A 16,662-nucleotide genomic window follows, 5' to 3' on the forward strand; every position below is an offset into this window, starting at 1 on the left:
AATATTTGTAAGGCTGACGTCAGAGAATGTTTTGCCTATATTCGCTCCAGGAGTTTGATGGTGTCTTGTCTTATGTTTAAGTCTGTAAGCCATTTTGAGTTTATTTGGGTGCATGGTGTGAGGGTGTGTTCTAGTTTTATGGATTTGCAGGCAGCTGTCCAGGTTTTCCAGCAATACTCACTGAAAAGACTGTCTTTTTCCCATTTTATGTTCTTGCCTCCTTTGTCAAAGATTAACTGACCATAGGAGTCTGGATTTATTTTGTGGTTCTCTATTCTGTTCCATTCATCTACCACACTGTCTTGATGACTGTGGCTTTGTAACATTGCCTGAAGTCTGGGAGAGTTATGCCTCCTGCTTGGTTGATGTTCTTTAGAATTGCTTTGGCAATTCTGTCTTTTGTGGTTCCATATAAATTTTTGGAGTGTCTGCTCTAGTTCTGTGAAAAATGTCATGGTTAATTTGATAGGGATTGCACTGAATCTGAGCTCACTTTGGGTAGTACGGCCATTTTTACAATATCAATGTTTCCAACCCAGGAACATGGAATATCTTTCTATTTTTTACATCTTCTATCATTTCTGTGATTAATGTTTATAATTCACAGCATATAAGTCTTTCATATCCTTGGTCAGGTGTATTCCCAGGTATTTGATTTTTGGGGGTGCAATTTTAAAGGGTATTGTATTTTTGTATTCCTTTTCTAAAATTCCATTGTTAGCATACAGAAATGCCATTGATTTCTGACTGTTCATCTTATATCCTGCTACTTTGCTGAATTTGTATGTCAGTCTGAGTAGCTTTTGGGTTGATATCTTTAGGGTTTTCTATGTATAGTATCATGTCATCTGCATACAGTGACAGTTTTCCCTCTTTTCTTCCTGTTTGGATGTCTTTTATTTCTTTTGTTTGTCTGACTGCTGTGGCTAGAACTTCCAAAACTATGTTGAGTGACAGTGGTGAGAGTCGGCATCATTGTCTTGTTCCAGATTTTGGTGGGGAGGCTTTCAGCTTTTCTCCATTGCATATTATGTTTGCTGTAGGTTTGTCATAAATGGCTTTGATTATCTTAAGGAATATTCCCTCTATACCCACTTTGGTGAGAGTTTTCATCATGAATGGATGTTGGGCTTTCTTAGATACTTTTTCTGCATCTGTTGAGATGATCATGTGGTTTTTGACTTTTCTTTTGTTCATGTGGTGTATGACATTGATTGATTTGCGTATGTTGAATCATCCTTGTGCATCTGGGATGAATCCCACCTGGTCTAGGTATATGATCGTTTTTATGTGATGTTGGATTCGGTTTGCTAAAATGTTGTTGAGAAATTTTGCGTCTGTATTCATCAAAGACATTGGCCTCTAGTTTTCTTTTTTGGTGGTATCTTTGTCTGGTTTTTGGAATTAGGATGATGGTGGCATCACAAAATGTTTTTGGGAGTGTTCCTTCTTCTTCAACCTTTGGGAATCATTTAAGGAGGATAGGTATAAATTCCTCTTTGTATGTTTTGTAGAATTCTCCTGAGAAGCCGTCCACTCCTGGACTTTTATTGGCAGGTAGTGTTTTTATGATGTATTCAATTCATTTTTGGTGATCATCTGTTCAGTTGATCTATTTCTTCCTGATTCATTTTGGCAGGCTGTAGGTCAGTAGAAAGTTGTCCATTTCTTCTCGGTTTCCATGTTGTTGGTGTATAATTGTTGACTGTATTCTCTTATGGTTTTCTGTATTTCTGTAGTATCCATTGTGACTTCTCCCTTTTCATTTCTTACTTTATTTTGGTTTTTTCTCTCCTTATCTTGGTGAGTCTAGCCAAGGTTTGTCTATTTTGTTTACCTTTTCATAGAAACAACTGTTGGTTTGATTGATTTTGTCTATTGTTTTTTGAATCTATTGTATTGATTTCCTCTTTGATCTTTATGATTCCCTTCCTTTTGCTGACTTTAGCTTTTGTTTTTGTTTTTCTTCTTCTTCTTTTTCTAATTCATTGAAGTGGTGGGTTAAGTTGTCAATTTGAGATCTTTCTTCTTTTTTGAGGAAGGCCTATCTTGCTGTGAACTTCCCTCTGAGCATGTCTTTCGTGGTGTCCCATAGATTTTGAGCGGTTGTGTCTTTGTTATCATTTGTCTCGATTTCCTCATGACGCATTAGTTTTTCGGTAGCATGTTGTTTAGTCTCCATGTGGTAGCTTTTTTCTCATATCTTTTCCTGTGGTTGATTTCTAGTTTCATGCCATTGTGGTACAAGAAGATACTTGAAATAATTCTTAAATTTGTTGAAGTTAACTTTGCGCTCCAATATGTGATCAGTTCTTGAGAATGTCCCATGTGCACTTGAGAAGAATGTGTATTCTGATTTTTTTGGTTGTAATGTCCTGAAAATGTCACTTAAGTCTAACTTTTGTGTCATTTAGGATCTCTGTTGCCTTATTGATTTTATGTCTAGAGGATCTGTCTATTGTTGTGAGGGAGGTGTTAAAGTCTCCAGCTATTATTTTATTCCCATCATTTTCCCATTATGTCAGTTAATATTTGTTGAAAGTATATGAATGCACCTATAATTGGGGCATATATACTAACAATTGTAATATCCTCTTCTTGTATGCATCCTTTAACCATTAAATAGTGTCCTTCTTTGTCCTTCAAATGGCCTCCGTTTTAAAGTCTCTTTTGTCTGTTACAAGTATTGCAACTCCTGCTTTCCTGCCTTGTCCATTGGTATGAAATATGTTTTCCCATCTCCTTACTTTCAATATGTGTCATTGACCTTAAGGTGAGTTACTTGTAGGCAACATAACTGAAGATTTTTGCTTTTTTATACAATCTGCCACTCTATATCTTTTGATTGGAGGATTCAGTCCATTGATATTTAAGGTGATAATTGATAGATGTTTATTTATTGCTATTTTAAACCTTGTTTTCCACTTGATTCGATTTTCCTTTTTTTTTTTTTTTGGTTGGTTTCCATTTATTTTATGCTTGAGTACTTTTCTTTTCAGTTTGTGTGAATAGAACGTTCAATTTTGATTTGTGGTTGCCCTGTTTTTTAAATATGTTAACCCCTTCCTATGTTTGCTAACTTTAGCCTGATAATCATATAGGCTCAAATTATATAGGCTGAAATAAAAAAAGAATCTATTTTTTATTACTTCCCTTGCCCACACTGTATGATTTTGATATCTTTTATCCTCATGTTTAGATCTGTATGCTAGCTTATTTAAGTCACTGCTTTCCAACTGTGCTTTCCACCATCCTACTTCTTCCTTTTTTTTAAATTCACATTATTTCTTTTAGAATGGGTTTCATATTGCTGTTTTCCTTCAGCTTTTGTTTGTTGGAGAAATTCTTTATTTCTCCTATTTTAAATGATAATCTTGCTGGATAGAGTATTCCAGGATGCTGATTTTTTTTTTCCTTTTAGATCTTTAAATATATCTTGCCACTCCTTTCTGGCCTGTAGAGTTTCTGTAGAGAAATCAGCTGATAGCCTTATGCGGGTTCCCTCATAATTAACATTTGCTTTTCTCTTGCTGCCTTTAGGATCTTCTCTTTAACTTTTCCATTTGTATTGCAATATTCTTCGTGTGGATCCTGTTTGGATTCCACTTGTTTGGGGCTCTCTCTGATTCCTGTATCTTGATATCAGTATCCTATAGATTTGGAAAGTTTTCAGCTATAATTTCTTCAAATATATTTGCAATCCCCATTTCTTTTTCTTCTTCTTCTGGAATTCCTATTATGTGTAGATCTGCCTGCTTCGTATCATTCCATAGGTCTCTTACATTGCTTTAATGTTTTTTCATTTTGTTTTAGTCTGCTGTCCTGTTTGGGTGATTTCCAATATTCTCTCTCCTTATCAATAACTCATTTCTCTGCATTATTCATTCTGATCTTTATTGCCTTTAGCTCAGTCTGTACCTCTGCAAATGAATTTTATAGTTTTTCCTAGCTCCTCCTTATATTTTCTAATTCCTAAGAGAATCTATGTTACTTTTCATATCCTCTCTTAATTTCTTCAGTATATCTCCCTTTTGAACTCAAATTCTGTCAGACTGCAGATGTCTGTTTCATTGGTGACTTTAGGTGAATTCACCTGTTGGTTTAACTGGGAATGGTTTCTGAGTTTCTTCATCATGCTTGTGTTTTTCTTTTTCTGTGAATCTGGGGAAGCCTAACTATTTTGGCACAGTCCAGGGTGGGCCAGCAGGGTGGCTCCACATGGGAGGTCATGGACACCAGGAGCATGGTGAGCCAAGAGGGCAGCTTCCCTCAGGCAAGTGGGCCAGTCTGCAGTGGATGGCAAGTGGCTTCTGGCTACCATGGTGGTGGGGGGGTTGCACTGGGAATGCTCCACTCTCTGCAAGGTGGCAGGCAAGTATGCAAGCTGGGACACAAGGAGTTTTCTATGGACTCCCACCCCCTTCTCCACTCCCCGTCCCAGCAATGGTGCCTTGTCTCCCCTGTTGGTCTGGACCTTCTCCCAGGTTCCCTTTGTCGTGGCTTTCCACTCCCCAGTCCTTACTGTATCCCTCTCTATACCCATGGCACTTCAGCTCCCTATTCCCTTAGGCTGTCTCCACACCACCAACCCCAGCCTGCTCCCAGGGAATGACCTCCGGAGCCTAAGTCTCAGTGCCCAGCCCCCACCTGAGCGTCTCGGTCTGTGGTGTCTGTACCAGTGGTTCAGATGATTTGTGCCTCTCTCACTCTGCCTTTTGGATCTCAAACCTATGCCTGTGCTTTTCCCAGCTTCTTGGAGATCCCTCCAACGTGACTGAACGTTCTGTTGGTTAGGTGGATTCCCAGGGTGTGGTTTCCCTTTAATCTTCACAACTCCCTCACCGGACTGCTAGTCTTATTTTGATTTCCTTTCTCTCTTTTTTTTTTTTTTTGTTCTACCCAGTTATGTCAAGAGTTTCTTCCCCTTTTTTAGATTTAAGCTCTTCTGCCAGCATTCAATTGATGTCCTGTGCAGGTCGTTTTACATGTAGGTGAGTTTTTCTGATGTGTTTGTGGGAGAGGGTGAGTGTGTCCTCTTACTCTTCTGCCACCTTGCCTTCTCTCAAGAGCTGGTTCTTTGAAAAAGTAAGCAATATTGACAAACCACTGGCCAGACTCACCAAAAAGAGGAAAGAAAAAACCCAAATAAACAAAATAAGAATGAAAATGGAAAAATCACAATGGATACTACAGAAGTACAAAAAACCTTGAGAGAAAACTATGACAACAAATTTGACAACCTAGAAGAAATGGACAACTTTCTACAGACTTGCAGCCTGCCAAAAATGAATAAAGAAGAAATAGATCAACTGAACAGCCCAATCACTAGAAATGATATTGAGTATGTCATAAAAACACTACCTACAAATAAAACCCAGGACCAAATGGCTTCACAGAGGAATTCTACAAAACATACAAAGAGGAACTTATACCCATTCTCCTTAAACCTTTCCAAAGGTTGAAGAAGAAGGAATACTTCCAAAAACATTCTATGATGCCACATCACACTATTTCCAAAACCAGACAGACAACACCAAAAAAGAAAACTAGAGGCCAATATCTTTGATGAATATAGATGTAAAATTTTTCAGCAACATTTTAGCAAACTGAATCCGACATCATATAAAAAAGATCATATACCTAGACCAGGTGGGATTCATCCCAGATGCACAAGGATGATTCAACATACGTAAATCAATCAACATCATACACCACATAAACAAAAGAAAAGTCAAAAACCACATGATCATCTCAACAGATGCAGAAAAAGTATCTAACAAACCCTAACATCCATTCATTATCAAACCTTTACCAAAGTGGATATAGAGGGAACATACCTTAAGATAATAAAAGCCATTTATGAGAAACCCACAGCAAATGTAATACTCAATGCAGGAAAGCCGAAAAACCTTCCCACTAAAATGGGGAACAAGACAAGGATGTCCACTCTCACCACTGTTATTCAACATAGTTTTGGAAGTTCTAGCCTCAGCAATCAGACAAACAAAAGAAATAGAAGGAATCCAAATAGGAACAGAAGAGGGAAAACTGTAACTTTATGCAGATGACATGATACTAGACACACAAAACCCTAAAAACTCAATTACAAAATTACTCAAACTGACATACAAATTCAGCAAAGTAGCAGGATATAAGACTAACATTCAGAAATCAGTTGCATTTCTGTAGACTAACAATGAAATATTAGAAAAGGGATACAAAAACACAATACCTTTTAAAATTGCACACCAAAAAGTCAAATACCTGGGAATAATCCTGATCAAGGAGGTGAAAGATTTATATGCTGAGAATTATAAAACACTAACAAAGGAAAATTAAAAGGATTCAAAGAAATGGAAAGATATTCCATTCTCCTGGGTTCGAAATATTAATATTTTGAAAATGGCCATACTACCCAAGCAATCTACATATTCAATGAAACCCCTATCAAATTACCCATGACATTTTTCACAGAACTAGACAAACAATCCAAAAATTTATAGGGAACCACAAAAGACCCAGAATTGCCAAATCAATCCTGAGGAACAAAAACCAAGCTGGAGGCATAACTCTCCCAGACTTCAGGCAATATTACAAAGCCACAGTCATCAAGACACTGTGGTCCTGGTACCAAAACAGACAGACACATCAATGGAACAGAAGAGAGAATGCAGAAATAAACCCAGACACCTATGGCCAATTAATCTTCGAGACAGGAGGCAAGAATATAAAATGGGAAAAAGACAGTCTTTAAGCAAGGGGTACTGGGAAACCTAGACAGTTGCATGTAAATCAATGAAACTGGAACACAGCCTCAGGTCATGCACAAAAATAAACTCGAAATGGCTTAAAGACTTAAAACTAAGAAAAGACACCATGAGTTTCCCAAAGCAACAGAAATAAAAGCAAAAATAAACCAATGAGACCTAATCAAACTGACACACTTTCACACAGTAAAGGGAACCTTACAAAACCATAAAAAATCCAAAGAGGCAATTTACAGAATGGGAGAAAATAGCTTCAAATGATGCAAATGACAAGGGCTTAATCTCTAAAATATACAAACAAATTATACAACTCAACAGCTAAAAAGCCAACAACCCAATTGAAAAATGGGCAATAGACATTTCTCCAAAGAAGGTATATGCATGGCTAACAAGCACATGAAAAAATGCTCAACATCACCAATTATTAGAGAAGTTCAAATGAAAACTACCACGAGACACCACCTCACACCAGTCATAACAGCCATCCAAAATAAGTCAAAAAACATATGCTGGAGAGAGTATGGAGAAAAGGGAACCTTCCTGCTCTGTTAGTGGGAATGTAAGCTGGTACAACCACTATGGAAAACAGTATGGAGGTACATTAGAAAACTATACATAGAACTACCATATGACCCCACAACCCCACTCTTGGGCATATATCCAGACAAAACTTTCCTTGTAAAAGACACATGTACCCACATGTTCATTGAAGCACTATTCACAATAGCCAAGAAATGGAAATACTTGAATGTCCATCGACAGATCAACGGATTAGGAAGATGGGGTATATATACACAGTGCAATACTACTCAGCACTGAGTAAAAAAAAGAACAAAATAATGCCCTTTTCAGCAACATGGATGGAACTAGATACTCTCATACTAAGTGAAGTAAGTTATAAAGAGAAAGACAAATACTCTATGATATCACTTATATCTGGAATCTAACATATAGCACAAATGAACCTTTTCACAGAAAAGAAAATCATGGACATGGAGAACAATCTTGTGGTTGCCATGGTGAGGTGGATGGAGTGGAATGGACTGGGAATTTTTGGGTAAACTGATGCAAACTACTGCCTTTGGAAAGGAAAAGAAATGAGATCCTACTGTGTAGCACTGGGAACAATGTCTAGTCACTTATGATGGAGCATGATAATGTGAGAGGAAAGAATGTACACATGTATGTGTAACTGGGTAACTTTGCTGTACAGTAGAATATAGACAGAACACTGTAAACCAGATATAATGGAAAAATGAAAAATCATTACTAATAGAAAACAGAAACAAGAACCCCAACCCCTAACCCTAACCCTATTTATGTAATTCAACAAAAATAGATTCTAAAACCCTATGGATATACACCAAAATATACATACATACAGAATATACAGAGATGCTATATTACATATGTTACATATAATTATACTACACATAAGGATAGAACATACACACACACAAAATCAGTAGAATGGAGCAATATCAAAATTAGTATGAGCTGATACACATACACAGAATGTTCCCCCAACAAAATCTCAGGTGAACAATGAATATTTGCAGTAAAGACCATGTTAGACCACAAAATAAGTCAAATAAATTTTAAAGGACTGATATTGTACAAAATGTAGCAAAAAAAAGAAATGTGGGAGATTTGCAGATTCATAAATATATTCACACAACAATGCATTTCTCAATACCTATGTGTCAAAGAAGAAATCATAAAGAAAACTGAAAACTAATTCCATAAGGGTGTAAATGAAAACACAATATATGAAAATTTAAGGAATACTGCTAACCTAGAACACAGCAGGAAATTTACATTTCTAAAAACTTACATTGAAAAAAGTAACATTTTAAAACAGTAACTTAACCTTCTACCTGAGACACTGGAAAAATATCAGACTAAACCTAAAGCAAGTGAAGGAATTAAGAATTTAATGAAATAGAAATGAAAAAGATGAAAGAAAATAATGAATACCAAAATTTGGTTCTTTAAACAGATCAATAAAACTGACAAGCCTTTAGCAAAATTGACCAAGAATATACAACAACAAAAACTTAGTAAAAATATCAGCATGTAAAGTATATTCATATCTATATATAAAATATAAATAAAAAGAGCATTAATGATTGGCTCTATGGACCATGAAAAGATTTATAACTATCTTAATTTCAAGTACCTCTCTTTTTTGCACTAGCTTCCTTCCCTCTGATGCATAGAACCTGCTTGTTTCTTCTAAGAACTTATTCTCAAAAGATTCTTGGTAAATCTAAGATGTAATATACAAAAGACACTCAGTTAAAACTTACCTTTAAAAGCAGATTACAAATCAATTTCAACTAATAAAAAGTTAAAATATTGCTCACCTGCAAATCAGAAAGCATCGTTAAAAGCCTTTGAATCAAACTTCGATCAACCATTTCACCATTTCTTTCTTTTTCAATCAAAAGAAGAATTCCATGTATAGTCCTATTCTGGACCTTCTGATCACAAATTATGTATGATTTAAATAATTCAAGCCCCATGTCCCTAAAACAAATAAAAACACCGTCTAAACAAATTAACTTTAAAACCATAAAAATTTTAGCTATTTTGCCATCAGTAATACTCTTACTACACGTGTATAAGGCACAACTGACAGTCAAAACAAAATATGATGGTTAAACTTTCTATCCGGCTGGCTAAATTTTTAAAATTTTCATTTTGTTTATAATCAATAAAAACAAAGATTCAGACTAAAGTATTTTGGATAGCATAAAATAGAGTGTAGTAATGTTTAAAAATTAATACTTAGAATAAAGTTATAGGTTCTAAACTTGCCTAATTTTGGCTTCACAGACTTTTAGCCTTAATAAACACAATTCCAACATCAATTTGACTTTCTCCCTTTGTAATAAAACATGTGGTATGTGATTATCCTAGAATGTATCTTAGAACTAGTATATTCCCTGAATAAGAGTTAATTAACACCTAGAATTGCACTACCAAGTGCTCAAACACAATTAAAAAATATACATATATCTATTTTAATTTTATGATAGATACAGAGACTTAGAGATTTTGAAAATTACTTTTCTCCTTTTTTTCTTTTTGGTCTTTTTAGGGCCACATCTGCAGCATGTGGAAGTTCCCAGGGTAGGGATCAAATCAGAGCTGTGGCTGCTGGCCTACACCACAGCCACAGCAATGCCAGATCTCAGTCACGTCTGTGACCTATACCACAGCTCATGGCAATGCCTGATCCTTAAACCACTGAGTGAGGCCAGGGATCAAATACACATCCTAATGGATACCAGCTGGGTTTGTTACCACTAAGTCACAATGGGAACTCCAGGAAAAGCATTTTCCTCTTGATATAATTTCTTAGGACAAATAAAAGACATACATTTAAATTACATGCAACATGAATTACTGTATCCTTACCAAATGGAAGACAACATTGAAATCTGAAAAACATACGTTCTATCTAGGAACAGAAAAATGTTCCTAATCATGATCTGTCAAAAATAAAACAAAGATAAATCATGTATTAAAGATTTTTTCAGTTAAATTATTATCCACCTAGTGAAATCTAGTTTTTAATAAAAACACATTTTCTTTGACTATATATGTGTGAGTGTGTGTGTGTGAAATCATATATGTGTAGTAATATATTATTTGTCTTGGAAAAAGATAGCCATTCAAATTTTTATTCATTTTCTTCTGTTAGCTCTAAATAAATTCCTCCTTAAATGATAAAAGTTACTGGAAATATACGAAGAAAGTCTAGTCAAATAAAGATTATTACTTAAATAAAAACTGCTGATATATCAACAAAGTGCTAAATATAATCTGATGAATAAAGAAATCTTTGAAAAAGCTTTAAGCACAACATTAGAAGACTGAAAATATAAGAGGGCTAGAGTTGTGAATGGTAAAATAAGAAATGTGAAGAAGTAACATAAATCACTATTAATGCCAAGGCTACATACAAATATGTGTGATCCCATGACTTATATTTGAAGACACAAATAGCAACAGGGACAATTCTTTGTTAAATTAACCATAATCTGATTGTATGTTAGAACAGCAATTTTTATTCTTTTCTCACCTTCTCTGTACTTTAAAAAATGATTTATGAAACAAAAAAACCTTTCATGTGGTTTATAATACAGACGTCTACTGTATTATAAAATTAAGTAGAAAAACTTTATTCCACTTAATATTAATTTATTAATAAAATAGTTTAATAATTTTAATTTTAAAATAAATGCTAACAGTGGCTAAACATACAATCTTTTAGTCATAAAATGAACACTTGGAGAGCTAATGTATAGCATGGGAATTATAATTAATAATATTGATTATATACTTGAGTTTCTAGGAGAGTAAATCTTAAATGTTACCACAATAAAACGTAGTAATTATGTCACATAACAGTTGTGGCTAGCTCTACCATAGGTAATAATTTTTCAATACACAATGTATCATATCATAACACTGTACACTTTAAACTTCCACAATGTTAGTTCTTAATTACATATCAAATAAATTTTAAATAATCAAGAATATTAGAAAAAGAAACTGAGAAAAATAATTAAACACACCTTTTAAGTGCTATAATAGAAACATGCTCAAATAGCTTGGGGAAGCCAAAAGAGAGACAAAAAGAAACCAGTGTGGAATGGCGGGGTGGTGAGAGCCTAGACAACTACAGAGAAGTGATAATCTTCCAACTTCCAAGCTGTATTTTCCAGGCTGGCTGGTTAAATAGCATATGGAGGAAAAAAAACATATATATTGTATGCTTATATCCTCCAACACACCTTCCTTTAAACTGAAAAAAATACCCATAAAGATAACCTAAACACAGCTTCACAGACTTTTAATTTTGTAGCAAATTTGCATCTCTATTAAACTTAGAATATTTGTTAGTGCAGTCTTAACACGGGGTAATCACTATGTTCATGAATAATCTGCCTTTAGATAAGATGTACTTTTTTTGCCTTTCAGGTAAAACTTTTATGGTACCTCTGTGCTGATTCCTCTAAAAACTCTACACCAAGTATTTGGAAATGTTATGAGAAGGAGTAATTAATTATGCTAGGGAATTTTGTAAGTGAACACAGTTGTTGAAGATTAAAGATGTGTGTCATTCACAGTCATGATTTTGAAGCAAGATTCACTAACACTTTTATAAATCAATCTGAAAACTAGGAATTGGTGATATGGTAGCTACCTATTACCAAAGAGGATGTTTTCGCTGGAAATGATTGAGGACAGAATTTAACAACTCCAAACACCAAGAACTAAATCAACCAAATATGAATGACAATTCATTAAAACAAATAATCAGATAAATAGTTTCCTGTTATAAATGATGTGGTGCCCTGCTTTTCATATTTTAAGAACATAAACTTCTCAATATCACTATTGCATGGAATATGAAGACTATAACCTCCATTCTAGCTTTAGTCTTTATGTAAGAAATTAAGAAAAATACTTTCTATTAATGGTGAAACTTTTAATTCAGGGCATCTTTGTTTTTACACATTAAATAAAACCTAAAGAATTATATTAATACTTTTAAAGGATCTTTTTTTATGCTTTATTACATGAAAATGGAAAAGTGGGCACAATTTACATCATTTTGTCCCCAAAAATCATACATTCTGTTGGGATATTTAAAACACTTTGGTTTCCTTTGTTACATATCCAATTCCTTTACAGCACATTCCTTTATATATTTAAACCTCAGATCAGAAATTACTAATTTCAGATACCATTTAATAAAACTAAGTGTTATAAATGCAAAGTTATAAGGAAATCTGATATATATTTCTGCCTTCTTATTAAGCTCAAATTAATATTAAACAGAACTATCTTTAAAATATAATCATATATTTTTAAAAACATCAAGTTGTCAAACTACAAATGAATGAATAAATTAAAATTTGAATTTTAAAAAACTGAGAATAAACTTTTCCCATAAAGGCACTTCTAAATACGTCATTTTAGGGAGTTCCTGTTGTGGCTCAGCAAGTTAAGAACCCAACTAGTATCTGTGAGGATGCGGGTTCTATCTGTGGCCTTGCTCATTAGGTTAAAGGATCTGTCATTGCTGCAAGTTACAGTGAAGGTAGCAGATTTGGCTCAGATCTGATGTTGCTGTGACTGCGGCATAGGCTAGCAGCTAGAGCTCTGATTTAGCCCTTACCCTGGAACTTCCATATGGTGCAGGAGTGTCCTAAAAAAAAAGAGGTAAATATGTTATTTTAAGTATGAGTTAACTGCATTTTGGATTCCTCTTAAATACAACCATTTAACACATTCCATATTAATACTTCCAACTAAAAACAATTTTTACACCCTACCATTTGTCTGCCATAATTCTGCCAGCATCTATCCATTTCCTTTAGAAAAGAGTCACTATCCAGAGAATCCATGAGGTAATGTTAAGAAAAATTTATATTCTAAAACTAACACATATTCTTCAAGTGGAAGCTAACACTTCTAAAAAACATTAGTAAAAGCGCTTACTGTACCCAGAAATCTAAGCATCTCTAAGTCTTACTAGATTATAAAGTAAAATTCCTCAAATATACATAATCCAATGACTTATTCCACTCAACAGAATCTGAAATGGGAATTTTGACAAAAAAGTAAAGATGGCTAAAAGGAAGGAGAGAGGTTAATTTACATTAATCCCATAAAGAAACTTTAGATACCCCAAATAAAAAGGAGAAACTTTCTCCTCTTTTTCTCTACCATACATGGAAACTTTCATATAATCAAAGTTAAAGATGAACTAAAGGAAAGGCAAAGAATATAAAATTGTTTATTTCAAGAAAGGATACTCTCTGAATTGATGAATTTGTACTTTGATGTGGTTTTCACAAAGCTGCTTCAGTTGTTTATACAAGTTTGCAGATAAATCATAGGAGCAAAGGTTTTCAACACTCTGAAAAATTGTTGGAAAAATAAAATTAAGTACAGTTCAAAATATTTTCCACATTAATAATACTGAATACTATTAACTTATATTAAATGGATTAATTAATCAATATAAATATTATTAGCATATTATACATTAATTTAAAATGGATGGTAAAAATCTATTTCAAAGTTTGCAATATTTGAAAGCCTAAGAAAAACGAATTTAAAATTTTTCCATCCAAATTAACATACAAAAACCTACTTTCAGAATTACTAAAAAATTTCAAATTTAGAAACTGACATTCATGTAATCAAAATTTTAATTAAAAACTAAAAAAACTAAGATCCTGAAAGTATGCATAAACCCATGTATTGCCTTCCAAAGTGTTTAAAAAGTTTAGATTGTTTTAAATTTTTGCAAGAAAGAATTAAAGACAACATGTACAATAACTATAGCATACACAATTTAATTAAATGTGATTTAAACTACTTGTAGTAAAAAATACAACAAACCATTTTGATTACATTAAAATATGCCCACTGACCACTGGAGTGGTATCCCCAAAGAGCAGTGAGGTCCTTGAACACTACATTTCTTCACTAAATGAAAAATTAAGTTGGCAAAAAATGTTCACAATCAACTTTTTCAGAACTCTGGAATCTAACAAAACACAATAAAAGAAACATTTAATGAAGAGGCTGCTACATTTCTAATAGAGCCTATGGTAGTTATTTAACCACCTACTATAATGGCAGCAAGCCCAATAATAGTGGCTCCTTACCAGTAACACAGGGGGCAACAGGAACCTACTTCTTAAAAAATGTGATACTGTGGTTTTGATTCTATGGCTTATCCCACTGCCTCCCGCCTTGGAGTTTCCTCCAAATAGTAGGAGACTATTTGGAAAAGAATAGAAGCTGAGAAAAAAAATGTGTGTGTGTGTGTGTGTGTGTGTGTGTGTGTGTGTGTGTGTGTGTGTGTGTGTATTTGAGGAGGTTTGAAAAGCTCCTACATATACTAAAAAATCAAAAAGTGCACACACATGTCCAGTGTTAGACACATTCTCAGCAAAGACCTTGAGAGATGCTAATTCCAACTCAGGCCTACCTTTTGGCTATGCTCAACCAGAGTGAAGAAAAGTAAGATTTGGAAATATCAGGTTAAACAATTAAGGAATGCCCTATACAAACCTAATCTTCAAAATCAGGAGAAGTCAATTTTTGTCTAGTTTTGCTAGTGTTTAAGTAAACCTCAGTAGCTGACCACTAAGTTAATGAAACGGGGATATTCAATTACCATACATATTTGAGATTACCCAGATTGAGAAAAAAAGAAAAAAAAAGTATAGGAAAAGGAATAAAACCTAGGCTGTAACAATCAAACAATACGATTTTTAGAGTAAGGACAGACATACAGACCAAGGCAACAAAACTGGAAGCCCAAAAATACAATCTTACATCTATGATTCCACTGATATTTGACCAGCACACCAAGACCATTCAATGGGGAAAAAACAATCTCTTAAACAAATTGATGTCCACATAAAAGTTGAAATGTCCTTATACCACATGTAAAATTAACTTTACATGAATCAAAAAGCTCTATGTAAGAACTAAAATTATAAAACTTTTAGAAAAAATAAGGCAAAATCTGCATGACTCTGGTTTTGGCAACAGTTTCTTACACGTGAAGCCATAACAAAAGCCAACAAAAGAGAATATATAACTGGACTTCGGTAAAACTAAAAACCTCTGTGCGTCGACTTCTGTACTTTGAAGAAGATGAAAAGACAATACAAAGTGAGAAAATATGTGTAAATCAAACATTTTATATGATTTTTATGTCCAGAATACAAAAGGAACTTGTATATTTTAACAATAAGGCAAAGAAGTCAATTTAAAAGTGATTCAAGGATTTAAAGACATTTTCTAAGAAGACATACAAATGACTAATAAGCACATGAAAACTGTACAACATTAGTGAAATTAGCCACAGAGGAAATGAAAATCTAGACCTCAATGAGGAGGAAGATTAAGATATTAAGACAGTAAAATAAAGGGACATGGAGCTCACCTTTCCCCAGTAATACATAAAAAGTACAACCACGCATGGAATAAGTATCACAAAAAACTAACTAGAAACTGACAAAGGGCTCCTGCACAGATGAGGATGTAAGAAAGATACATATTATTGGGTAGGAAAGGACAAAAATAAATCTGGGCAAGACATGTTCCCCTGGGAGAAGACACAGGAAAAAAAGGATAACAAATGGATGAACGACTGCTCTGAAGAGAGAGCAATGAGAACCACAGATTAGGTATGCCAGTCACGGAATCCTATATAGGGAAAACAAGACTCCTTGGCTGGCTAGAGAGCAACTGGGACTAACAGGAGGACAATGGGAAGCCTGAATTCAGCTAGTAACTAGTATGCATGTGCATGCTGCTTGCCCCAGAGGCAGGATGGAAGGAGATCTGCTCTAGTAGCTGCCAACTATCCCATGGGTACCTTGGTACACGCCCCAGGCTGAGGTGGGTAAACACTTCAGCTTCACTCACTATATATCAAAGCATGGCACTGGATATTAGGCAGCCAAGACAAGGGAAAATGCAACCACAGGCTGTATATGAGCACAGCCACAGATGCCTACATAGGCAAAGCATCTGATATCTGTAGGCTATGACCCCCAATTACTTTAGCACCCCCTCTTTAGGACAAAGATCCGGAAAGAAGAAAAACACACATTTAAAGGGAACAGAGCCAGCCCAAGTCTTATCCTCCAGACCTCTGTTCTAACAAACTGGAATCAGACCCCATTCCTGAAAGGGCAGTGATCACCACAAAGAAGGGTGGGAATCCTAACTTACACCCTGAATAGGTTCTAGCTTCTCCATCTGCAGCCACACCCCTACAATGTGGTACCTGCTAGCACACACTGGGGAAGAATCTGACTGGTATCCTCATCAAATGCAGCTGACC

General features: G+C 34.7%; 1 protein-coding gene across 1 annotated transcript in view; it reads right to left on the reverse strand.

Annotated features, from left to right (window-relative positions):
- Positions 1–16,662, reverse strand: part of LOC102159347 (cullin-4B-like) — a 166,727-nt gene that overhangs the window by 131,476 nt on the left and 18,589 nt on the right. Inside the window, exons 4-8 of the mRNA XM_085009118.1 lie at positions 13,604–13,707; positions 13,121–13,190; positions 10,191–10,264; positions 9,134–9,296; positions 8,947–9,036 (exon numbers count right to left, since the gene is read on the reverse strand). Coding sequence (XP_084865244.1) covers positions 8,947–9,036; positions 9,134–9,296; positions 10,191–10,264; positions 13,121–13,190; positions 13,604–13,707 — 501 coding nt within the window. The remainder of the gene's footprint in view (positions 1–8,946; positions 9,037–9,133; positions 9,297–10,190; positions 10,265–13,120; positions 13,191–13,603; positions 13,708–16,662) is intronic.

This window comes from Sus scrofa, chromosome Y (assembly GCF_054392235.1).
Source record: "Sus scrofa isolate SSC_HxYL_T2T_F1_AM1 chromosome Y, Sscrofa_HxYL_maternal_Yorkshire_Landrace_v2.0, whole genome shotgun sequence".
In the NCBI taxonomy this organism is placed as follows: domain Eukaryota; kingdom Metazoa; phylum Chordata; class Mammalia; order Artiodactyla; family Suidae; genus Sus; species Sus scrofa.